This window comes from Pseudopipra pipra, chromosome 8 (assembly GCF_036250125.1).
Source record: "Pseudopipra pipra isolate bDixPip1 chromosome 8, bDixPip1.hap1, whole genome shotgun sequence".
Classification (NCBI taxonomy): Eukaryota; Metazoa; Chordata; class Aves; order Passeriformes; family Pipridae; genus Pseudopipra; species Pseudopipra pipra.
The window spans coordinates 19,978,858-20,004,750 of record NC_087556.1 but is presented as its reverse complement, the minus strand read 5'-3'; the positions used below and the strand labels follow the sequence as shown (position 1 = coordinate 20,004,750).

The 25,893-nt window shown below is 36.0% G+C and overlaps 1 protein-coding gene across 3 annotated transcripts in view; it reads right to left on the bottom strand.

The window, feature by feature from the left end:
* KIF20B (kinesin family member 20B) overlaps window positions 1-25,893 on the bottom strand; it is a 37,453-nt gene that overhangs the window by 3,000 nt on the left and 8,560 nt on the right. For all 3 annotated transcript variants that reach the window (XM_064662853.1, XM_064662851.1, XM_064662852.1), the window contains 22 exons: window positions 25,375-25,446; window positions 24,779-24,925; window positions 22,827-22,989; window positions 21,578-21,832; window positions 20,699-20,838; window positions 19,938-20,088; window positions 18,779-19,004; window positions 18,157-18,218; window positions 17,836-17,955; window positions 16,181-16,346; window positions 11,933-13,121; window positions 10,490-10,628; window positions 9,281-9,403; window positions 8,754-8,814; window positions 8,030-8,155; window positions 7,629-7,762; window positions 6,487-6,642; window positions 5,247-5,423; window positions 4,516-4,680; window positions 1,550-1,753; window positions 1,079-1,156; window positions 160-307 (listed from right to left, as the gene is read on the bottom strand). In XM_064662853.1, coding sequence (XP_064518923.1) covers window positions 160-307; window positions 1,079-1,156; window positions 1,550-1,753; window positions 4,516-4,680; window positions 5,247-5,423; window positions 6,487-6,642; window positions 7,629-7,762; window positions 8,030-8,155; window positions 8,754-8,814; window positions 9,281-9,403; window positions 10,490-10,628; window positions 11,933-13,121; window positions 16,181-16,346; window positions 17,836-17,955; window positions 18,157-18,218; window positions 18,779-19,004; window positions 19,938-20,088; window positions 20,699-20,838; window positions 21,578-21,832; window positions 22,827-22,989; window positions 24,779-24,925; window positions 25,375-25,446 — 4,202 coding nt within the window. The remainder of the gene's footprint in view (window positions 1-159; window positions 308-1,078; window positions 1,157-1,549; window positions 1,754-4,515; window positions 4,681-5,246; window positions 5,424-6,486; window positions 6,643-7,628; window positions 7,763-8,029; window positions 8,156-8,753; window positions 8,815-9,280; window positions 9,404-10,489; window positions 10,629-11,932; window positions 13,122-16,180; window positions 16,347-17,835; window positions 17,956-18,156; window positions 18,219-18,778; window positions 19,005-19,937; window positions 20,089-20,698; window positions 20,839-21,577; window positions 21,833-22,826; window positions 22,990-24,778; window positions 24,926-25,374; window positions 25,447-25,893) is intronic.

The following is a 25,893-nucleotide window of genomic DNA, read 5'->3' as shown; positions in this document are numbered from 1 at the left end:
ACACATCCCACACTGCATCTTTCATTCCACTTGGTTTACCTTTCACACTTAACCTAAACTTTAGAACCATGTGTCCTTGCAGTCAAGACAAACTCTTCTACTCTGCCATTCTGCAATGCCCAGAGAACAGGGAATAAGCCTTATTTATACTGTACAAACCTTTGGAGTGAATAATAGTAGGAGAACTTTGGAAAAAATCACCAAGTTTCTGGAATGTCCCATCTTTCTTCTTAGCTGACTTTTTACTTAAAGTAGATTCTTGCTTTCTTAAGGGGTATTCTTTTCTAAGAGACTGAGCAGTCGACATCTGTATAGAAATACAAGTTTATTGTTTAAACTGAAAATTGACTTATCTTCATGTTTAATTTCATTTTATTTTACTTCAATGTTATTTTCAAGCTGACAGTTTAAGCTTTGCTACTGACACCTCTGTTCACTTTAGTAATGATACCACTACAGCAAGAAATGTAGACGACCTCACTTTATACCCAGAATTTAAAAAAACAAACGCCAAAGTTTCACAGAATACATTTAAAGGACATGAGTCATATAGGAAACAAATATTTACCTTTTTGAAAAAGGCAGATTCAAAGTTATACAGTATTTTATTAGACAAGATGGTCTAATTATAAATAAAGTAAGAAGAATCTGATGAGGAAAATAGATGTACTATCCAATCTCTGAATCTTCGCAGGTTTCCACTATGGCCTAAAATAATCTTTTTATAATTGCCATAAATATAGGTAATATAAACCTCAGTTTTAGTTCAAAGGCATTGTCTATAACATCACATTCTAATAGTATGCTCAAAGTAGTCTGGGTAACTATTCAACATGTAACATCCTTCCCTTTGAATCATTGCACACTGCAGCTAGGACACTACACGTTCTTCGCAAATACAGACACTCTCTTTGGTTGGCTTACAGAATTTAGTAGAAAGGCAACATAAGTGTTTGAGGATCCTATTCAAGTACACAGATAAGGATAAGATACTGCCTCATAAGAATATTTGCTCCTTTAACAAGTCCACCTTTACAGAAAAGGCTAAACTAACTTCCAAAATGGAACTAAATCAAACCATTTTTTTGTTGCTTGTAGAAGGTGAATCAGCCACTGCAGGTTTTGCATTTCTCTTGTTCTCACTTTTCACAAAATCCTAAAAAGTTAGGAAATTAGAAGAAATAATAATTGATATCAATGATTGCATAACCAAAAGAAGCAATTTTACAGAACTGGTCTATGATCCCACAGATCAGAGCTGGAGACAGGAAGAAATGTCTTCCTGTCACCAGCAGGGAGAGAGAAATGTAAAAGGTAAAGAGAAAGTGCAAATTAGGGACAAGAGTCCAGAGTCTGGATCAGCTGAAGTCTATGACCTTAATCAACACAGGCCAGAGATCCACCACTTGGGGGGCACAAGGTTTAAATATACCCTACGTATATCCTTAGGATCTCAGTGAAAAATCAGAAGGATAGAGTTTAAGTAAATGATCAGAGTAATACACTGAAAAGCTCCACTACAGATTTCATCAGCTGGTTTAGTTCACACCTCGTTCATCTCTACACTCTTCCTTTTCCTTCTTGGCTTGAGCATTTTAACTGTAACTGGTGATGTGCTGCCCTGGTGCTTCACCTCCATCTTATTGGGTTGCAGAGGCGTGAACTGGATTTCCATCTCTGGTTTTGGGAACCGACTCGTTTTTCCATCTTCTGTAGACACTTCAGAAGAGTCAAGGACAATTTCTGAATGGTCCTGTAAGTATATGGAAATTTTAAGAATAGTATTATACATATCCCCCCCACTTTTGCAGTGGATTGCGAAATAAGCATTTTTATTTTCCAGCTGTTAGCTTCCAGAACACTTCCAATAGAAGCATTCCAAAGAAATCTACAGCAGAGTATTTTAGAATTTTTTTTTTTTTGTTAAATTTTTACAAGTTAACATTTGTATCTATGATCACAGAACTTTCCCTGCCAAACTCAACCTGATACTTCGTTTCCGAGTCATTTTCCTCAAGGGCAGAGACAACTAATCACAGTTTTCACAGCTAGGGGTAGCAAAATTGACATGATTTTCTCCATCCTAACTCCGCTGCTCCTTAGGAACTAGGCAGTAATAGCAGCTTTTGCAAGAAAAGTATAATCTTTCGCTATCTTATCTTTAGAGAGCTTTCCCTTCACTTCTACAGTAGAGAAGTTAAATTGTGTAAGTAAGGTCCAACTGGCAAGCAGTCTGCCCTGCTATTGCTCACCCATTTAAAAGAATTTATATTTTTTCTCCAGCTGACATATCTAATAATCAGCCATTTCATATGCATCAGTGAGAGATAAGTTTTCAAGAGTACACAGTTGAAGTCAGATATAATTATTCACATAATTATATTATACAGCTTTTATTTCTACCAAAAGCCGCTAAATCAGGTGATCTGATCATCAAGGCATTTGCAGAATAAAACTTTAGAATCATTCAGGCAACAGGACACATTTTATTCCCTACTGTGCATTTAGCAAAATCCGTGCTACTGCATAAAATTTTCAAAGTTTTATACCAAGCTCAATTAATGAGAAGGCACTGCTAGGACACTGAGATTATGAATAATTCTCTTTACCTTCATCATATCTTATTGGGATATTTTTCCAGCTACAGGACTAACCTTGCTTTGTTCTCCCACAAACTGTAAATACTTACAATAAGTAATATGAGAATATGCTACACTGTAAATCTCAAACTATTTTGAGTTTCCTAAAGTTACAGTATAAAAGCTCAAGTGCAGATAGCTAATGAACACCTAGGCTGAAAGACAACGGGAGTTTAAGACAGTAACATCTGTTCACAATGAGATCACGTGTCCTGGTGGGTCTCACCAACTACTTCAATACTATGCCTTCAGGAATGGAAAACAGATGCTTTGTAGGGATAACATGTGTGATCCTGGTCACCTCATCTGTTCCATCAATACCCTCGCAGCACTCTCAGTTTTTGCATTAGAAATGTCAGATACACCTTTGCCTAATCCTCAGAGTATCCATCCACAAACACATTTATAGATTTCTACTATAATTTTTCCTAATCCCTGCTGATGGTATTGGTTTTCACCACCTTCAGAAGACCACTAGCTCCTTCATATAGAAATATGCTATTTTACCTGTTTTAAAATAAACTCCTATCAGTTTCAGCAAGTGCTGCCCATTTCTTGCAGGATTTTAGGAAGAACAGTTCTGCCTTCTGTTTACCCCCAACCATGACTTTTTTTAAGCCTCAGCTCCATGACCCTCCATTGGCCTTAACCTCTTCTAATTAGAGTGCCAGACTCTCCACACAAGGCAGGAGACACATATTGCCTTGATCATTTTAGCTCTTTTTCTTTCTCTCCACTATGATTTTCCTGATAATTATTTGACTTCCCCCCAGAATTTTACCCCATTCACTTCAACACCACCATAACAGTTTCTCACACAATGATCACAGTAATAGACTCTACCTATCCATTACATCAAATATTGTTGCTACTGCCTTAAGTTAAGTACTTCAGCACTAACCATTCACAACGCATCTTCTCTGTAACTGATTTTATAGCAAAAACCTAATTTTATGGTGATCTCTTAGCTGCTATTACAAAGCTACATTAAGCAGTAACCCTCCCAAGAGTTCATACATCACAAGCTTTATCTATACAGCACAAGCTGAATTGATGAAACAGCAAGAAACTAGCCATACAGTCCTACCTGCCAATAGACAGTAAAGAGATGAAGAGATGTATTTTAGCATTCAGTCAAGTTCTGCAGTAAGAGGAGAATCATATCTTGTAGCAGCCAGGGGAGGGACTGCTATGAAATCCATGTTCAGACCTGTTCATTATTAATTGGCAATGGAGTCACATAGCATTAATTCCATTTAGAAGGAGAATGACCTCATTAAATAGTGTTCATGATGCATACAAGGGTTCAGTCAGAATCAAAAGTCTCTGTACAGTTACAAGGCTTTTAATTTTTGTTCAGGAAATAGGCAAAATAGATCTTTTCCTTGTGTACACCTCAAATATTATTTTGTTTTGGTTTTAAGTGGGATGCAAGATACTGCTTTGTTCTTGTGAACCCCCATATGGGCTGGTAGCTTTAATTACAGAATCATCTTACCACCCCATAGGTGACATCATGAAAAGTTGTTTGAGTTGAAATCCCCTTAATACTGACATACTCAAACTGAGATGACACTACAAATACTATATCTCCAAATCTCTAGAACCTGGATTAGTTAACTAGTTTTCCCTCATGGGTAGAAGTTCTATAATGTATAGAGAGATAGCATTCTATTAACTAAAGTACTCATTTTCTGAGAGTGAGTGTTAAAGAGAAGAAGAATAAGCAAGAACTGAAGATATAGCTAAAGTACAAAGAACTACAAAAAACGTATTAGGAGATTTCCAAAACTATATACAGAAATATATACTGAGAAAACAACAAAACAAAGTTAATATCATTAGTACATTCTTTCTATAAATTAAACAAACATACCTCTTTGCTTACGGACTGATCAGTTTTATCTTGTCCTTCTTCAGGTAAAGGTACTTCTGACAAAGACTGAGGGCTTTCACGGTTAATGTGTTGTTTCAATTCCTTTATAAAATCATCTTTCTCAGCCAATTGTTTTCTTAGTTCTTCTATGTCATTTTCCTTACCCTAATAAACAAAGCAAAAATTGCCACAAATTGCAGGATTGGCAGAAGAAAGTAATACGTATCAAAAGCATCATTATGTTTACTTGGTAGCATCAGTTCTATTACTGCGGGCTAAAACAGTCAGGTATCCAACACAAAGCCAGTAATTTAATGCCTCTGTGTAAAGTGAAAAAAAGTCTTATAACAGTCTGGGAAAATGTAATGCAAAACTCTTTGTTTTACTATACTTGTTTAGAATAAGTTCACCTCCGATTTGTTCATTAAGTTCTTGGTGCTGTGAAAAAGGCAACAAATGTGATAGTTATTTCAGATATCCAGCCCAAATTCACAATCAGAGCATTTATTTGCCCTACTTAATATTTTGAAACTTCAGTTACTATTACGAATTCTGTTTCAAGCAAACATAAAGCTTTTCTTCTTTAAATTATCTGCAAAAGGTTTTCATATAACAGTGTTTAAGAACAAAAGGAGAGCCAGAATGCCAAGTGCAACGATACTGTTTTGCAGAATTAATGGATAACAAAAACAAACAAAAAATCACAAAGGAAGAAGACAGAGAGAACTGACCTTTTCTGAAGCCTTTAGTGCAGCCTGTTTCAGCTCCTCTATTTCTTTGTCTTTTTGTGTGGTGCTAGAAGCCAAACTCTTGAGCTGTACTTCCAAAGCTTTTACTAGTTCATCTCTTTCCTCACGCCACTTTTGAAGATTACTATCCTTCTCTACCAGCTGTGCAGCAAGTCTTTCCTAAAGAGGGAAAAAGGACAGGTTAGAATAGAAGACCACTTCTACACAGTGTCTGAACTGTTCTGGTAGTTTTGTTTTGCATAGTTAGTACTATTTTATGGCCTTAGTAAACTTAAGAGCCTATGCAGATCTTAAAAAGCTCGCACAGAATTAGTTTCACTACAAATATGCCAAAGCAAACCATTTTTCAATTAGAAAATCTGTATTTATATTTATACTCTTCGTGAAGAGAATTTTTTAAGAACCACCACTCATGTTTGCTTGCTCAAAGATTTTGCTAGTAATAAGTCTCAGGCAAGAAAAGTCACAGATAAAGTGAAAGTAGTTCTAGCTCCTAACATCCTCCTGTACTGATTGCAGGTCCAGAAAGTCATTGCTAACCACCTCTAGATGCAAATACAGTTTTAGATTCTAGAGGTTCATATAAAAATTTCCTATGCTTAAGAAATTACAAAATTGACACAGTCCAGTGACCAAGTAAGGCATCTTAGTTATTAACCATCAGTCACTCCAATGCTAGTCAAAACCCCAGCATATACATCAAGTTTTTTTATTCTATATCTGGAAAACGCTTTTTCTAACAACTTATCTTCCTTTCTTTCTTGCCTTTTCTCTTCCTTCTAAAGTCTCACAAATTGTTTGCTTAGGCTTTTTCTTGTTTTTTTGTTTTTTTTTTTAAGAAAATCCAAGCAAGAAATCTTATTTTCCAAAGTGAGCTTCCTTAGCTCCAGGTAAGGAGCAATTCATTTTAGCATAGGTTATTTACTGGTGTTTTACATACAATATGAAATTTGAAGACTTCATAGTGAGGTGGTAGTATAGGACAGAAAAGAACTGGCATGGTAACTTTCATTATGCAGTAAGTTTTTTCATTTTATGATCCTCCTACTTTTCCCTTTTCATATTGAGAAGATCTTGTGTAGGCTTTGCCATATGAGAAAGTCAGGGAACTCTGACAAAGGCCAGCTACCTCAAGTGCCCATACTGTTAACACTTGACATGACATTTGCTCTGTACTAAAGCTTTACACTAGAGGACTCTGCTGAGACATCCAGTCACTTACAATTTCTGCTTGTTGCTTTACATGATGTTCTCTGTTCTCCACAAACTTTCTCATTTCTCTGTTGAGATGATTCTCAGCTTCTTTTATTTGATTTATGAGTTCCATTTTTTCCTCAAGCCACTTCTTTCTATCAGTTTGATACTTTGCCTCATTTTCCTATTTTGATGAAACCAGAAATAATACCATAGGTAGAAATAAAAAAAAAAAAGACTTAAAATTCAGAATACCATTGAATTTCAAAAACATAACAGAAATACTAGTACAGTTCTATTCCAGCATATTCCCAAATGCAAGTATTACATTCTCATTTGTTCTTCCCTATTGAAAAAAATTTATCAATTTTCAGCACTTGTAATTCAGACTGGCAAATCTTCATGTAACAGAGGTGGTTTTTTCCTCAAAATGTTCTGGGTTAAGTTACAAACACTATAAAACTTACACCAAAAGTAATGATAAAGAGACTCTCTTAACTTAAAAATCCCCAATCTTTTATGCTGCCTTAAAGGACATGTTAGAAAACTAACTTCTGCTTCATGACTGAAAGGTAAAGAATGCAGTACAGTTTGAATGAGAGGCAGAGATAGCTCGTACCTAAGAATGTCACTTCAATCCCCAGCAACCTTGTCTCCTCTATCACAGTCAAACCTCAGACATTTTACCACATAAGACAGAAGCCACCTGTAAAGTTGCTTAGAAAGAAAGTCTACTTTCTATTCCAAGGAGAATTAAAATTAAGTTCTCTGCCTCACAGAAAGGGCTCACAGGTCATGCAGCAAGCACAAGATCTTGAGAGAGTTTGATTTAGCAACTGACAGGAAAGATGTTTGGAACAGATATCAGGAGCTGGATCAAGATAACTGTAAGAGGAGATCAGCTACAGAAGCACCTTGCATGGTAGGAGCATAATGCAGGGGATGGTGCACTTCGTTATGGGGCATAAGTGATGCCACATATTACAAAGACACTGCATCCAGACTTCACTGCACTGGTGCACTGCAGCTTTCAGAGGAGGTTTCCTTTACCAGTGTAACAATTGGCCATATCATGCCCTCCCTTTTGAAGATACCGATGCAAAAAAATTTAGACTCCTAAAGGGAAGTTATAGTTTTAAAACTATGTATGAATTACGTGTTATATTTTACCTTCAGTTCTTTTTGCAGCTTCATTAATTCCTCGTTTTCATTTATGGTTTTCTCATTTTTGCTTATCTTTTGCTGCCAGTCAGTATTGCTCTGGTTATTCAGCTCTCTGTATTTCTGCTTCCATGTTTCCAGTTCTAGTCAGAATACAAAATGAATTCACATTGAACTCACATAGTTTTGAACACTTATTTGACCATGTTCACATCCTTCTACTGAAGTTACTTGGGTTTATCAGCTATGATCACAAAAAGACAACAGAAGCTTTTCAAAAAAATTGCTGTGTTACATGAAAGTAATGCCTAAATAACAATTAGCAAGTAAACCCAGAAATTTAAAGCAGCTATCACAATACACATTCAAAATAATTTTGCCTCCCTGCTCCCTTTTCATGAAGAGATTACCTAAAACTAATCTGTTGGTCTCTTCTAATTTGGCTTCAAGCACTTGATCTTGTTCCATCTGAGTCTGTTCTTGTTCTTCTAATGTCATCCGCATATCTTCAATTATTTTTTCCTTTGCACACAGATCTGAAAATTTGAAAATTAATTTACAGATGAGCCCCCTCCTAGTTCCCACCATTGTCTCCCAAAGTGTCTTGATTACAAGTTGTTTCTCCATTTCCTGAGATTAAAAGCTCCATTAGAAAGAAATCAGGCATCTCTACTGAACTATCCAAATCTAAAATTCTTAAGTGATTCTGTTCTCAGCAACTTGATTTAGATGTGTTTCGGTGTTAAATGTCAGACTACTCATGGCTATGAGAAAATAACCACTGTTCAACTGCCAAATGTTTACCAAATCTGCAGAAACTAATATTGTGCTAGTTCATGCTTTTGTTAAAACGGACAACTAAAATGGCAAATAAATCCCAACATTTAATAAGTTAACACTGATACTTTCTCCAAGGCTTACATTTCTTATTCTTGTTTCTTTGCTTACTATATCTCTAATAATGATTCAATAAAAATATTTCTTGTGAGATTTTAACGTCCAAGTTGGAATTTCTCAGTATTTTAAAATAAAAATACACGAGACTCTCCAAATTTGTTCTCAACATGACCACCCATTATGTTGACACTCCCTATACACACACAAAAAAAAGGAACAACAATGGCTTTTTCTGACCTTTATGTGTTTTCTCATACTCTTTGGAGATTTCTTCCAGCTTCTCGTTATTTGACTGCTCCTAAATATTACATTGAAAGCAAATTAAAGAAAACATGTTGAAAGAAACAAATATATATGTTATAAATTAGTGGCTTTTCATTGTGAATTTAATAAATGATGAATCAAGTATTTAAGACAAACAGTCCAAATAAGTAAGTTCTTCATATAACATAAAGGAGCATTCAAGTTGCTTAAAAAAAAAAAAAAAGAAGAAGACAATACAAGTAACATATCTAAGTGTCACTAATCAGAAACTCTGAAGGTATTAAGTATGTATTTGCTAGGTAGATTGTCAAATTGTTTTAAATAGAGCCATGTCCTGCATGAGAATTTCTTCAAACGTTTTTCATTCAGCTGTTAAAACTAATTTCAGCTGGCTACTCTTTTACCTCAACCTGTATAAGCTTTCTCCACCTCCTTGGAGAACTCAATATTGGATTAGTTGAAAAAATTAAGAACAAGGAAAATTTTAGGAAAAAAAATACCCTTTTAAGTTTCAGAATTGTGCGCTGTTTGAACTCTAATTCTTCGCTAAACTGGCTTTTAATTTGCTCCAGCTCATTAACTTTTTTCCTCAGGGTTTTCTCCTCAGATTGCATTGTACACACCTGCAACAAGACAGCAAGCAAAACTAACATTTAGTTATAAGCCTTCTACAATCTCTGTCAGATGTCTAAATAACCAATTACTTTAATTAAGAGTCAAATTTTTGCAAGTATCTTAGTTAAATTCCAGGGGCTGGTAGAGCTGTACATCCTTCTGAGGAAAGGATTTTAACCATAGAGTATTACATTTGAGAGGAGGGGGGAAAAACCCAAACCCAACCAACTTAACAAAAATTCCACCCCTTAAAAAAACACCACAAAACCCAAATAAAGGAAAAAAACTCACTCTGAAAACACAACAAAAAACCCCAAACAAACCACAAACCAGGAAATGGCCTAATTAAGCTACAATTTGTTGTCCTTTAAAAAAAAGTTTTCTGACACGGGACCTTATCCACTCCTTGCTATTTTTCAAGCAGAGGATTATACACTGAATGCTGCGTAGGAAAGGCTGCTGGTGAAAATGTTAATACTCTTTAACTTCCAAGGCCAAACTCTTGCAAGACTTTTGGATTTTAAGTTTTTGCAATATCCCATGAGGTTCTAAAAAAAAAAAATTTACTGCCTGCTAACTTTTACCAATGTTAATTGTCAGTATTGAGTTATTCCATTTATTAATTTCTTCTCCCCAACCTTAATAGGAAACATAGCTCAGATTTAAAAGTCTCTAGAAGTTAGTGCTTTCCTTTTCTGATTAATCTATCTTTTCCTCTCAGAGATCAGTGTTTTCCACAAGTCTGAAGTCAGCACAAATAACAATGTAAGATTACTGCTGTTACAGAGATTATAAAATCCTTCTGCATAATCAGATTAGTCATAGCTTTCACAACTCTTTCTCAAGGGTATTAATAAAAATTTACGTGACCCTTCAATATCTGTACTAATCTGTGTTCTAACATCTGGTCTTTGGTTTACAACTTCAATGGCTATGTAACTTTAAATTCAATGTTACTGTAGATATATTGCTCAAAGTAGCTTTATTATGAATCACTTTTAACATTTGTAGCTTGAGATTTGTGAAAACCAGTTTTAGTAACAGAACCCCAGGCCCAAACCTGCAGAAGAAACATTTTGCCTATGGTTACCAACCTCTTTTTGTACTTGCTGAATTTGTTTCTTGGCATCAGATAGTTTCTCTTTCAAATCTGTATATTCTTCCTCTTTCCTCTGCAAATCTTTCTTCAAACTTTGTACAAGAGCAGAGCTCTCAGAAAGATCTTTACGTAGCCTTGGGTTAGAAATAAATAACATTAGTCTTACACATCTCAAAAAACAGCTTTCACACATTAACTCAGGCTCTTTCCTAATTTTATTCAGGAATAGAATCTTGGCTCTAGCAGATCAACGACAAGATTTATAATTGTACTTTTGGATTTCAATTTCTTATTATATGATCCTGAAGTAACAAACTGCTCAGATTCATTTCTGAACACTGATATCTTTTTAAATATTACTTTTTTAAGCACAGGAGAGCAACCATTTTTATCACTAGGTGACCATACAAAGTAACAAAAAGGAACGAGACTAATATCGAACAAGCTTGATAACTACACATCCCAGTCCTTGTAAGGATCAAATAAATAAAAATTCAAATTAAAAAACCCAATAACATAGCAGCAAATGCTGCCCTCACAAGTGCTACAAAGCAAAAAATAAGTTTGATGGGTTCACTTTTAAATGGTCACATTTATTTCAAAGAGTTTACAGTAAGACATCCTGGATTTTACCTTTGAACTAATTAATATAAAGGTTTTTAGATAAGTGACAATACAATACAAGGCCTTACAAAAGGAAAACCTTTCAAAGCTTTACAAGCACAGGGTTGGGGATCATCAGACCTTCATTCTAAATTGTACTTTGCAGTATGTGCAGGTTCTCAGATACAGCACTAAAGAAACTATAGTCAGTAGAAGGGCTACATAGCATCTTAAAACTATTTTTACATAATTATAATTTTTTAACATATAACAAATATAATCTCTCAGATACATACTCTTATTTCTTAAAGATTTAAAAAGTAGAGGAAGGTGAAGAAAGTTCTACCCTCCTATGACTATTATTCCTTCAAGTCTTACAGTAGATTTTGTTCAGCTAGAATAGCTATTACCAAACTCAACTGTTTGTTGTTGTTTACTCCCTAGGCTTTTTTTTCTTTCTTCTTTTCCTTTTACCACCCAGTCCTTTCCAAAGACAACATTGCCTGCTTTGGTACATTAAACTACACGTGATTTCTTTCAGAAAGGGTATGTAACAAAACTATTAGAAATCCCCAAATAATTAATTTCCTTATATGTTCCTATTCCCCCACTCAATACTTCCACATGATTTAAAACAGGTGGGGAAAACACAGCCAACAGAATATGCAAATATAAAATTCAAGTAGTGTATTGAAACTTTTCAAAGAAGCAGTTTGTTTAATTGAGTTTATAAACAAGGAAATGTGTTATGTCAAAATAAATTGATGTTGACATAAGGGATTTTTAACTTAGGTCTATTGTCAAAGGGTTATGAGTAATCTCGTTATTTACTCACAATTCTATAGATTGCATTTGCTTATCCTCATTTTTCTCCTTTTCCTGAAGAGCATGTTTCATGTTCTCCAAGCTGCTTGTCAACTGCACAACTTCATCCTTCAGATTTGCTTCTTGATCGTTCAGTTCTTGCAGTTTTTTGTCCGACCTGGTACATTTCTCTTGGAGAGCTACTGTACTACTTTGTAGATTTAAAATAGTAGATTCTTTTTCTTTAAGTACTTCTTCTAACTTTTTTATGTTGTCATCTTTAGCTTCCAATACACATTCAAGATCTCTTATTTTTCCCTCGTATCCATTAGCTTTCTCCTGAAACTGTGCAATTACTCTCTGATCTTCTGCAGCCTGTCTTTCAAAATCCTGAGTTTTCTTCAGGATTTGCTCTTGTAACTGACTCATAATATCTTTTTCCTTTACAGACTGATCATCTTGACTTGCAATCTCATTTAATTTTATTTTTAGTTGATTATTGTAATTCTCACTGTCATTAAGTCTCTTCTTTAAGTCTGCAACTTGCTGAAGCAGTTCTTGAATCTGATGACTTTTTTGTGAAGAAGCCTTAATCATAATTTTGCATTCTTCCCAAATGGTTTCAATACTGCGGTGAAAGGAGCTCTCCTGTCCCAGATCTGCTGTAGAAGCAGTTTGGAACTGCATAGATACAGGACTCATTTGAGATGTCTGTGATTCATCTTTTTGAGGGTCTAAGGAGTCCTTTAGATTAACTAAATCAGTATCCATAGTGTAAGACTCTAAGTGACATTTATACAACTCATCTACTTGGGACTGCATTGTTTTAATTTGGGACACTTTATCAATTATATTTTGTTCAGCAGCTGTTACTTGGTTATTTAGCTGAATAATCTTTTCTTCTTGTTCCTTATTTACAGCTTTCTGTTTCTCCAATTTGGAAACAGTCTCCTGATAGTCAGCTTGACATTGCTGAAGCTCTTCACTTAAGCCATAAGCCCTTTCTTCAGAAGAAGACAGCTTCAGATGCAAGCTTGTTATCTGCCAACTTAACTCTTCTTTTTTATTTTTTTCTCTTTGGCATTGTTCTTCAAGTGCAGCTATCTGACCTTCCAAGGTTTCAGTTCTTTCCTTCAGTGCCAGTATTTCCGCATGGGTCTCAGAATTATTAGTTCTCTTTGGATGAAGAGAGCAATTTTCCCATCTCCCTGTCTTATCTCCTAAAAACAAAAACAAAACAACATCAAAAATAAAAAATACCCATAGAGCTCAGGTTGATTAAAATCAATAGTGCAAGTCTCTAGCAATACAAACTGCAATTGCTCTACAGAAAATGACCACTGTCTGAAAGCCACACCCTTATAGCATTTTGGAGTCTTGAAGTAGTTAGAGCCCTTGCAATAGATGCCTCTTGGTCTTCGAGGCATAATTTGCAGAAAGAGATGTGCAGAAGACTTAAAAAAGTTTGTTATGGCTCTATTCCAGCCTTTACTCTATACCACTAGCAGAAAAATCTAGCTAGTTTTACTAGTATTTATAACACTTATGAGCTAGATAACATTCACAGTTATATCTAGTTTCCACCTTCACTGATTCAACAATCCCTTTAAATAGAACCAGCAATTACCCACACTATCTTTAGCAGATCGATGGTGTTGTATGCTTTTCTGAGAAGTTTTATTCACACTCAATATCATGTTACTTTAAAAGTAAAGCTAAAACTCCAGCATGTTTTTTGTTTGATTTTTTTGTTCTTCTTAGTGTTTGGAACCTTCCCCTCTTCTTTGTTCAATAGGTTTCTAAACTAGATAAAAGGATAACTATTAATGCCCACACCTAATATGTTGCATGTAAAGTTCTCCATGAAAGATTTATAACATATTAACCCAACTCCAAATTTCCATAAGTATTTTATTAGCTTGACTCTTTTTTTCCCAAAGTAATGAGCAATTCTAACTAAAAATCACATGTATTTCATCACCTTCAAAAATGACTCTGGCTGTATTTCACACAAGTGTTTTAGAATCCAGTTGTGTTCCTTTAGTGACATGCATTTTTGTATTAAATCAAGCCTGACTATCTCTAAGGATTAGGTCATCATAACCATGTACTACAGGAAGATAGTATGGATTCTTGTAACTACTGCAACTACAATAAGGCAGAGTTCAGCCGTCATCTCACTTGGGGAGCATCAAGCACATAGGTACATGTGTACTGCATGGAAACATCCTCTGAACAGATCCAGCAAGTTTTATAGTCCCTAATTTGAGTCACTAACAAAAAGTCATGCTGAATATTAGCAGTAGTGTTTTGGTCTTTAGTGATTAAAGTCCCCAAGACACTTCTTTTCTCTTGCTTTTCTGTAGCTTTTATGTTCTAATAAGACACATCAAGTGCTCCTGCTAGATCAGCCACAACAGCAGGTTGACTGTGGCATATAAAGTCATACTTTTAAATCCTAAAAGACTAAAAACTTTGGATTTAGGAAATGGTTCTCTGAAAGCTCAGTTGTGTAGACACATGAAAGCATATCAGACAAAATACCACATATTCCTCACATTGGATTGGAATTGTGCATACTTCACTAAAAGGCAGAGGTGTTGAGGTGCTTTGTCAAAACCTCTAGTCCTTAGCTTCAAATGACACTTACTTGAAATAGTTTTACATCAGAAACGCCCTATTGGATCACACACCATCAGCTGACTTAACCTAATATTTTTACCTCCTTTTGCAACTATTGGTAGGCCCAGCCACTTCCTGTGGAACTTCCCTGACATTGAAGAACTGAGACAATGCAACCCTCCTTAACCCTCTCAGTCACAAACCTGGAGGCTGTCAGCTTGTCTAACCATGCCTGGAATATGAGAGTTATCTGCCTCTCCCACCTTCTAGGGCAGTAAATATTAAAGTTCAATACCCAGGGCAAGAAGTGCTTCGTTCATAGAATCATAGAATATCCTGAATTGAAGGGAGCCACAAGGATCATCGAAAATAGCACTGCTCTCCAGCCTCTCATTCCCTAGTCTATATGTACATCCAGGGTTGCCCTGTTCCAGGTGCAGAATCCAGCACTTATCTTTGTTAAACTTCTCACAGTTGGTGATTGCCCAGCCCTCTAATTTGTCTAGATCTCTCTGCAGGGCCTCTCTGCCTTCAAGGGAGTTGACAGCTATCATTGGCAAACTTACTTAGTATAGCTTTGGATCCCACATCCACATCATCAATGAAGATGTCAAAGAGAACTAGGCCTAGGATGGAGCCCTGCAGAGCCCCACTAGTGATGGGTCACTACCCTGAGGTAAACCCATTCACTGTAACTCTTTGCACCATAAACTTAAAACTGACCTACTGCAATGAGTGTTCCCACATTCTTTTACTGCATACTGTAATGAATGATAGTCCACCCTTCAGTTTATTCACCGTCTGCAGCCTCAGTTTTCTATGATCGTGTGAATTTGACAATTCTCATTTTACAGAAAGAGAAGGCCTTTCACCCTTCTGTCACATATGCTTTCCATAGTTCTATGAGGAAGTGAAGCTGAGCTGGGTAGAGGCAGCCAGCCCTTGTAAGTACCATTTCGTACAAGTCGCATATAGCTCACTTTTGCTTATTAATAGACTTTATTCACCTGATATGCTCACAGATAAAGCAAGAAAAGCAAAAGGATTGAAGGTGCAAGCATAAGAGCTGTACAAAATATATAATTTGTGAACTTAAAATAATTTTACTTCCATTCAAGTGAAAGGCTTTTCTCCTTTGCCAGCACTCTCACCTTGACCAGAGCTGGTGCGTTCACACTCATGGATACAGAATGAAACACCAAGTTTTGCAGCACATACTGTATGACAGAACAGTATGACAGAACAATCAATAAGTCATTGACACCTTTGATGCTTGCTTAGGTAAGGTTCAAAAACTTGAGCAGGAGATGCCACTTTGCCTGAAGTCCAGCAATAGCAAGTTTAGCACAAAAACTACTGTTAAGAAATTGCCGAAGAACTACAGCTGGGTCTGCAAGTACATAGACAGATGAGAAAAAGCATCAGAAAGGAAAGAGTCTAAAAACTAAATTTTATTTAAAGCACTTAGAGTAAATAATATAGGACGTTCTGTAAAATAGATTACATTTACAGAACAGTTATTTCCGTTTCCAGTTTAATGTAGCAGATCTCTTCCTCATAACGCGATGTTTACGCTTCACAGCTTTTTGCATCTGTTCTGGGATAGTAATCAAGTTTTTTTTGAAGACGCCCTCTTGAGTGATGGTAGAAATTGTACCTTTCTTTGTAGGTGGCTCTTCTTCCACAGTAGACTTATTTTCCAAGCAACGTTTTCTTCCCACTTCCCGTACAGTTTCCTCACAATCCTTCAATTGGCTGCTTTCCATCACTTCATTGGAGTTCTTTTCTGCTAATTTTCTCTTAATGGTAGTCAGAGTGTTGTCCTGTGTTAAAATAGCATCAATTACTTTGAAGTTGCATAAACTGAGCACTTAAAAGGCTTAGTAGTTTTTTATATACAAATACTTTTACAAAACTATCTGGGTAAGGTGTATAGGGGTTGTCAGAGGAAAAAGTGAGTACAGATCAGTTACTTAAACCAAAAGCCAGTACAATTTATAATACTAATAAACTCAATATTCTGCACTCTACAGGAATCAGAGCAAAAAAACTGGGAAACTACAAAACGCAAGACTTACATGTAAGAGAAATTAGTTTACCATCTGAAAATAATTTTCAATGTCAAGAGCTGACAAAATTCCCAATTTGTTCAAAGGGCAAACAGTCAGTTCTACAAGTCAATCACTTTCTTATCATCGTTGCCAGAGTTGGGAGTTTTAGCATCCTTTAGCAAAGCCACAAATCGTTTTTGTCATGACACATCTGATGCAGTTTGAAAGCCCAGTCATGCCTGTCATACATAGATATCTATTTGACTACTCTATTAGACTTGAGATTTGTGGTCATGTTTAAAATTTCATGCCACACAGTCTCATAGAAACACTGGACAGTTAAAGCCTTGCTCTTGGAAGAAGGAGTAAGAAGTCACCACAACTCTCATCACTCTTGGATCATTCATACTATTGAAAAGTTAAAGTGCTGTGGGGCAGAGAGAGAGAATACAAGATTAAATATGGTCAAAGCTTTAAGTTTACAGTGGAAGAGAAAAACGGATCAGAGTGCTGACTAAGTTTCATTTAAAATCTTCTCAGAGCTATTTCAAGTTACTGGACATCAGGCTCAAAAAAAAAAAAAAAAAATTCCCAAAACCCCCTAACTGCATGTTTTGATCTTTTTTTTAAGCCTGTATACATTTAGTCAAGCTAGTCTTCTGGCATTCAGGAGCTATCAATAGACTAGACAGTTCTAAGTGGTATTAATCATATCAAAAGCAGATACCCATGTCATACCTGCTTAGTCCAAACTCTGCTCAGTATATTCCTATTATTGCTTTTCCTTTGCAAGTGTGCATGCATGGTGGTGGTGGGTGGAATGCACTGATTTTTTATCTTTTTCTATTTACAGAATCACTGTTCTTTTCACATTATTAGTTTCTAACTTCAATTAAAATTGGCCTTTTGCTACAACAAAACCTCCTTTTTTTCCTCTTTCATTCGGACAAAAAAATAGACAGTGATGCATTTCCACTATTCTCACCGTTCAAGTTCTCACACTGTGGCTGTTTTTTTTAATGGCTCTTAAGAGTCTCATCTAGAATTCTCCAATAATAAGTTCAGACCACTGCTTCTGAAAGTCCCATTTTTCACACCCACACAAACATTTTGCTGTGGCTTTAGTTTCAATCCCAACTGACCTGTTACTATTTCAAGCAAGTATTTACAGAAAATTTCAATTTCCCAAAGTAGCTAAGTCCATTATAAGCATACAGAAAGATTTTTTTATATAAAGACAACTGAGATGTCTAAGACTTACTTTGTCTTTTATGGTTTCTTCTGAACAGGTCATCAAACCTTGTAGTCTCATAATAACTTTATCTTTTTGCTCGACAATGTCTATTAGTTCTTGAATCCTTTTATTCTGTAGATTCATTTTCTTGGAAAAGAAAAAAAAAGTAGTTCAGGTAGTGTTAAATTGTTGAATTATACCATGCATTTAGAAGCAAGATTAGTTAAATTATGTTTGATATATGAAAAAAAAAAAAAGCTAGAACGACACTGTAATAGCATTTTAAGTTATTGGAACTTAGTATTAAAGCAAATAATTTTGCACAAAATTTTTTTATGAGAAAGTTACCTCAGTTGCATCTTTAAGTTGCTCAGCAGACTCTTCCAATTTAATCCTCTGTGTTCCAAAATCTGTAACAGGAAAAAAGTCTGCATCAGGTAATCATTCATTCTTTTGGATCTTCTGGTACCTCAGTAGTTTTTGAATAGATTTATTTTCAAGTTGACTTCTACTTATAGGACACATTTCAAAGTTGTTTAAGTTTTTTGAACAGGAAAATTGGGCCTTGCAACCCATACAAAATATAGATCATGTCAAAAGACCTCTGCTGAAATCGTATGATGAGGTACTGCTAGCTTTTCCTCCATGAATGTTTCACAGGATACCTGAAAACACTACATCAGCAAAACATAAGAGAAGTATAAGGATTAGAATCAGGAATCAATAATTTGGATGTTTTACCCCACAATTCCAAAGTCTGCGATTGATAGTTTGAAGTTTTGTCTTAAAAATCAAATAACCAAGGCCTGAAAAATTGTTCAACCTGAACATATAAAAAAACCCCTGATCACCACTGCTATACATAAGATTTGGTTCCAAAATCCTGCTCAACTAGATTATTATTTCTATTTCACAGCAGTCAGTAATTTCTTTTTTTGTCTCTTTCACATCACTCCTAGACCCAGCTTACCTTTGGTTTTCTCTGCCAGCTGTTCTTTGGTCTCAATTAGTTCAGTGGTGATTTTTTCTAGCTGTTTTTGAAGCCATCCTATAGTTTGCTGTGGGTCTTCTAGGGACACAATGTATTGGTGTGCTGCTTCTGCCTGATTTTTTATATCGGTGATATCATTCTGCAGAGACACAATAATGCCCTCAAAATCAAAGCAGACACCTGGCCTTGTGCTATATTCTTCATCCTGAAAGATAATTTATATCCATTTAGAAATGGCAAATAATTACACAAAAGCCATTATTTCTACAGAAAATTTGGAAGACCATTACAAATTCAAACATTTAAGTACCGTTAATTCTGACTTCAAAACCATCTTGAAGATTCATATGCATTTTGATTGCCAGTTTCTGTCTACCTTCACACACAAGTGTCCAGTATCAAGTAATAGCTACTTTTTTATAATATTTAATGACCCAACATTGCAGTCCACTTTATATGTCCATAAACATATCACCTCCAACTTTACTATAAAAGGTAGCATTTTTTAATTCAATGAGAATATTGAATGAACATAGCAAGCAAACAGTTTTAGAAGGAATACACCAGAAATTTTCAGGTATCAGTAAAAGTTTGTGAGGTCAAACAATTTTGTGGTAACTTAATGTGAAAGTTGAACTCAAAATACTGACTTTATATCTTTCTTCTTTGTTTTTTTTAAAAATAAAGGATTTCAAACTCACAAGAGACAGCCTCAAAGTAAGAAGAGTCATGACTTAAGTGTATGGATAATTCTCATTGCTTCAGTTGTAGCTACAACCGCCCTGAGAGAAATCTGTGATCACTCCAGTACAGTCCATATATAATGCCTAAGAAATCAGCTTCAAGGATTGTAAATAGGCACTTAATGCAACGGATTTTATATCATAATTGCAGTTTTCCCTCAATCTCTTTGTATATAGGAATTTTCACTTTGTGTTGGAGAAATGCAGAAAACTCCAAAGATTCCTAAATCCCAAGGTTCAGCAACCCCATTATTAAATGGGATAAATATATCTTGCTGAGGATACAGTTGCACTGCATGCAATTCCTTGAAACCATTCTTCTAATTCTTAAGAAATATCATGATGATAACAGGTAGTGAGTAAAAGGGACATTTAGGGAAGACAGATAAAAATACCAGAGGTCCAGTTTGCTCACTGCCAGGCTGATCTTCTAATTTCTTTCTTTCATCTGCATTTTTAGGACAACTATTTGCGAGTTCCTTGAAGATTTCCAGGCGTTTTTCAGCATTTTCTTCAAGCCGTGCTCGTTCATGATCAAGGCACTCTCTAGAGCAGGAAAAATAAGTCAGCTAAAAGCTAGCCAGTATGAGATGCTAAAAAGTTATAAATACAGCTGCTTATAAACAAAGATGCTTTCTTCTTTATTTTGGCACAGCAAAACAGTACACAAAATAGTGCTGCTACACCAGAACAGAGGTATATTTCCCATACAGACACACCCCTAAAGAACAAGAGTGAGACAAATATACAGATTATGGATAGCACTTAACAAAAAGCTTTTTTTCCTAAGCTTCTTGAGCCAGAATATCTGTTTGGAGTATCGCTAAGACCAAAGTAACCAAAGAATTTGCAAATGTCACTCCTACAGACAACCTATCAAGGCAGCTCTTCTCTTAGAAAGAGCTCCACAGGAACAAACACTACTCACAAGTTATACACACACCCCTACCCATCTCACAGAAAAGTCAAAGCCTTTTGTACACAGAATTTTTCCTGACCTCATAGTCCAAACAAACTGGTACATTAACAGATATAGTGGAAGATAAGATCTAGTAGAAGAGTGTGGTCTCTTACAGCCAAGAGAGACTTAAGAAATAAGAGAATTTACTCTAATTTGCTTAACCAGTAACTTTAAAATCACTTAAAGCCAGCTTACTTGAAATCTATTTCCCGCTCAGCAAAATATTGGGTAAACTCTTGTATCACTTCTTCACGAACTTTTAGCTCCAGCAGTAACTTATTCTTCTTTTCAGTAATAAGTTTGTTCTTCAGCTCTTCTATGAGACTCAGCAGTGTCTAAAATTACAATTATTATTGAGTTTTTCGTAAAGAAAGTTTCCCAGAAGAGAAATTTTTCCCATTCCTTGAACACTACAACACTTTACTCTCCTGCTGGCAAAAGTATTTTATTAGTTCATTCATAAACAGGAGGACTCATGAGTGGGTTGAACTACCTGTTTGGTACTAACAGCAATTTTTAAGTTTGCACAGAGGTGGCATTTACAAAGAACACTAAGTTTATAACAAAAAAACTCTCAAAGTTATCTTTAAAAACAGGCTTAAGATCCACAGAATTTGGCCTTTTTTTCCAGATACCCATTTTTGAGGCGGTATTGATGAAACCTGAACAAAACTGTCTCTAATCCTCTGTTCCCTCCTGCTTGTCTTCCCTAGAAGTGACTGTTCCTTAAAGGACAGTTTCCAGAGTTTTCTTGTTCATAAAATAACAAAGGAACAATCTTCTGAATTGCTAAAAACCACGTAATACTTTCTGTGCATTGACCACAGGTTACCAAAAGAAGAGAAAGCCAAATCTGTAATTCTTACTGCTCAGTCTGTACCTTGACACATTTCATAGAGTATTCCCACAATAAGCACTAAGTCATAAGTAATTCACTTGTAGTTCTAAACACTATATTTAGGTAAGATAAGGGTGATCAGAAAAAAGAGGAGAGAGATGAGGGAAACCGGGAGAAGAATACCTTGCTTCAAGGCTCCACACTACACTGAGTCTTAAAGTAGCCCTGATACATACCATATATTCTTCTTTTCCTACAACAACTTTACTTTCTTCCTTTTCCTGCACTGCTTCTTCTCTTGACACACTGTGCTGTTCCTCCATCTCGTCATCATCATCTTCGACCACATCTTCCAAGGTTCTGTCCCACAGGATAGTGGCTCTTCTCCTTGAGATTGGCATTTTAGTGACATTAAGCAGTGATGATTCTCCTGCCAATTTCTGGCCAAATGACTGATCTTGGGGAAGAATAGATGTATCCATAACTAAAACCTATCCAGAAAACAAAGAACAAAGTTACCGGTACTTTTTAAAACCTCCATTGGCACTTTGAAGACATACCTCTTGCACTCTCCTGTAGCTCTCTGGAGCGTATCCAGCCTATCCTCTATTCAGAGTCACTACTCAACATGGGTTTCCAGCTAGAGTACAAAGTTGTCACTTTGTAGTCTAACCTTTCCTTTGATCCCAAGACCACAAAGTTTCACTAGATGGATAACCTAAAAGAGAGTTACCACCACTTGCACCAAGAGATTTCTCAATTTCCTGTACTTTGAGTTTCTAGTTGCATTACAGGAATACCATCCTACAAATTCTATTTCTTGAACAGCTCTATCACCCTTACAGTCTGCTACTTCTGGTGGTGCACTTAGCCTGCCCAAATTCCAAAAGCATGGATCCAACTGCCAACAAAACTTTTCCATAGCTTTCATTAAGACTGTAGCACTGATCCCCAATACTTTCACGTTCTATCTTTGCCAAAGTTACATCACTGCACTTACTTCTACTCACTCTGCTTCCACCTTCCCACTGAAGCCTCTGTGAACATAAAGATGACCTTTCAAACTCTTTGGTACTCAGTCTATTTTATCAGTATTTCAGGTGAGCAATATTCCAAATTGAGATAGCAGTAGGATATTGGACAGCTAGAAGTGCTCCTAGGTGAAAGTATGTTATGACTACAGAAGAAATTTACCTAGATCTCAGGGAATTTCTTTCAAATATAGTTAGTGTCTGGTTAGGCTGGACATTTCACAGGAATTACAAATTTTCAGCAGGGGATGCTCCCAACCCCACATTCAGAAGGAAAAAGAAACTCCCAACAAGGCCTTTTTAAAAGCTCTAGGAGATAAACCCCAACCAGGAATATCATTGCAACATGACAGAAAAAGCCAGTAACTAAATTCATATTCTCAAGAGTGAGAGAACCTGCTCTTTAAAGCAAATCCAAGTTACAGAGCAACAAGATAAACAACAACACACTTACTTTTTGTGCAATGGCTGAGAACTTTAGCACATTGAGTGTTTCATCATATGCTGAAGCACATTGGCTTATGTTTACTATCATATATATCTTCCCTTTTCCACTGAAGAATCCTTGAAGGAAATGAGTTAACTTACTTTCCCGAAAGGGTATGTGCTGCTGCAACCTTTAAAGACAAAAGAACAGATGATCAGAAGTTTAATAAGTTCCAGGCAGTCCAAGAGCTGTCCAGCCTGAAGACTTGAAAACACCTATAAAAGCCGCAATCTTTAAATCAGTTAAAACTGTTTTGAACTAGATACAGCTGTTTGTGAAGAGCTTGTGTGGCTGTGGTGATTGCTGCTTTACCTTTTTTTCTGGTACACTACAGCAATGCAATCAATGGGAGCACTTAAGCCAAGAGTGTTCAACATTTAGCCTACAGTAGGTCACGTAAGCCTCATGCTACAAACTATACCCCATCTCTTTGTTTTCTTTTCCACATCCACAAAAAGTACTTATGTAGTTTTAGACATGCAGTATCCAACATTATCAGAGATCTCTTTCACCCCTTATCGTACCTCTGAGAACAGACAATAGCAAGTGTCTAGGTAAGAAGACTAGCATACATCAAACATATAGAGATACTTTTTAGAACTTTATCCCTAATCTCCCAGAAGTTTGGCATGTCCTGAATCCGAAGTTGCACCCTTGAAATTAACAGCTGGTGATGAAGTTTTTAGTACTTATAGAAAGTTTTATAGGAATTCCTAAAACACGACTTTGCCACCAAATGCATTTTGGATGCACGACAGCTATTCAGTAACATGAATAGTGCTACAGAACTCAGCAAGATAGTGACACTCCTTCCTGCCAGAATACATATATGGCTCAGAAGTAGCTTTGCCACATGATGGAAACAAGAACCATTATAAGAAAGTTACTGCTTCTTCTTCTACTTGCACAGGACCTGTATTAGTACTTCAAGATTGTGCTTCAGAACATTTCCTCCATATTATTAAAATTCCCCATTATTAGGATCAGAAAGTTATATTACGGATACACTAATGACTCCCTACACAGCTGCTAGTTTTAATGCATCCTTCCTATCTGGAAAGGTCAGGAAGGTAAAACCCCCAGAAATTCACAAAATGTAGGGTTAATCAGGAAGACATACTAGCAAAGCTTTTTCATCTTAAGGTGTGATAGACTTCAAACATGCTGCCAAGAACAGTGTTATGGACTAAGTGAATTTGGCAAAGCACATACAGGCATATCAAAAACAGCAGACAGTTTATTTAACCTCTAGGACAGAAACAGATCTTCAAACGAGAACCTATGCAGGAAACACTTCCTGGACAGTTACTATACTGGTTTTTAGACAGTTAACTTTTTGTATTGTTTTACTCTTATTTAGATCCTCAGGCTGGGGCATAAGTAGGGGGAAGGCTTTCTTTTGTCTGCATTATGGTTAGCTAGATCAGGAGAGTGTTAAAATTATGTCACAGTTTAAAAATAACAAATTTTGTCAAACAGTACACAGTCATGATAGCACAGCAATATCCTGCTGACAAGAAATATCACAATGGAAGTATGTAGAAGATGGAGTTAGTTTCCAAAGAAGTAATGAAATGCTGAATATTTGGCTCTATGACATTAGTGACAATGGTGTTTTAAACTTATTCCAAAGTTTGATATGTCAAGCTCAGAAGAAGAAAGTTAAATTGCTAAAATCTATGATAGCATGTTTAAAGGATTATGTTATAATTTAAATGATTTAATTACAAAGCAAAACCAGGCAAGTTTAAAGATAACTCTAGTATATCAACAAGACTACAGTATAGACTTCCTAAGTTTATATGTCTTTTCTACCAGAAATTTAAGTGTTAATATTGTATATTTTAAACAATAACTTTTAAATGTTGTGGGCAACACCTAAAAAACACAACCAGTTTGCAATTCATAAAAGGACTTACTTTGACTGTTGACAGTTCTTCAGTGCATTAATACACTTGCCTAGAGTCAGGAGAGAGGTATTTATATTTCCACTCTCTTTCAATCTGTCACCTTCATTGCGGGTCTTGGTATATCTTTCTGAACCAGCAAGATCACAAAATGACAATCTGAAAGCAGAACAGGAAAATTCACTTTATTTACCTTACACGATGAACAAATTATTCACTTTTCAAAACGATCACTTTTCTTCATCCTTCTCAAATTTTTTTGCCCAATCCAATTTCCCCCTATTTCCTGTCAAACATTTTTTCAACATGCTTCTTATTCCACCCACCCCCACCTCCTCATCCTATTCCTTCTGGGGACTCACATGAGTTGAGGAGTATAGGATGCTGGCAGAACTCTGTGATGAACAGAGGGGACAAGATGGAGAACAGAACTGCAACCTGACAGGCTGAGGGAGAGGGCCAAGTACCATAGGAGCATAGGGAGTGGGGAAGCCACCATACATGCAGGAAGCTCCCACAGGGAGCACTGGATGTATAGTGCAGTACCAGTATATCAACATGGAAAATAATTGACAACTTCACCATAAGAGAGACTGTTCTGAACTTACTCATTGACTCGGATCACTCGTGGTGTTCCTAAATCTTCAATTTTTAGTACCTTAACCGTGAATATGCTGTGACTAAAAGGAGAAATTGAAATCATAAGAGAAATTATGAAGTAGACCAATACTTTGAAAGTATTTTTAGCCTCCACAATATTTGTTCAAAATGCTGTTGAACCTATCAAGGTATGTAAGCATATACTATCAGATACAAACTTTTACAGAGATGTTTATGTAGAGCTTATTTTGCTTTTTCCTCAGGCATTTAGATGGAATAAAGCTAAGTGCTTTTGTATAGAGTATTTGATAAAATGCTGTTAGCTTTAGTACCTGTTCATCTTGTTGAAGGATTGAATCCTTTTGGCTTAAAGCAATGTGTCACATACTGCTAAAGGACACAAAAACTGAAACCTAGAAATCTAGACCACATTAAAGCCTCTTCCCTTCCTGAAAGCCACAAGCCATATTTTAGTTTCTCCTTCCTCTCACACAGCGCTCTATGCCCAGTGCTATTCAAAATGTTTC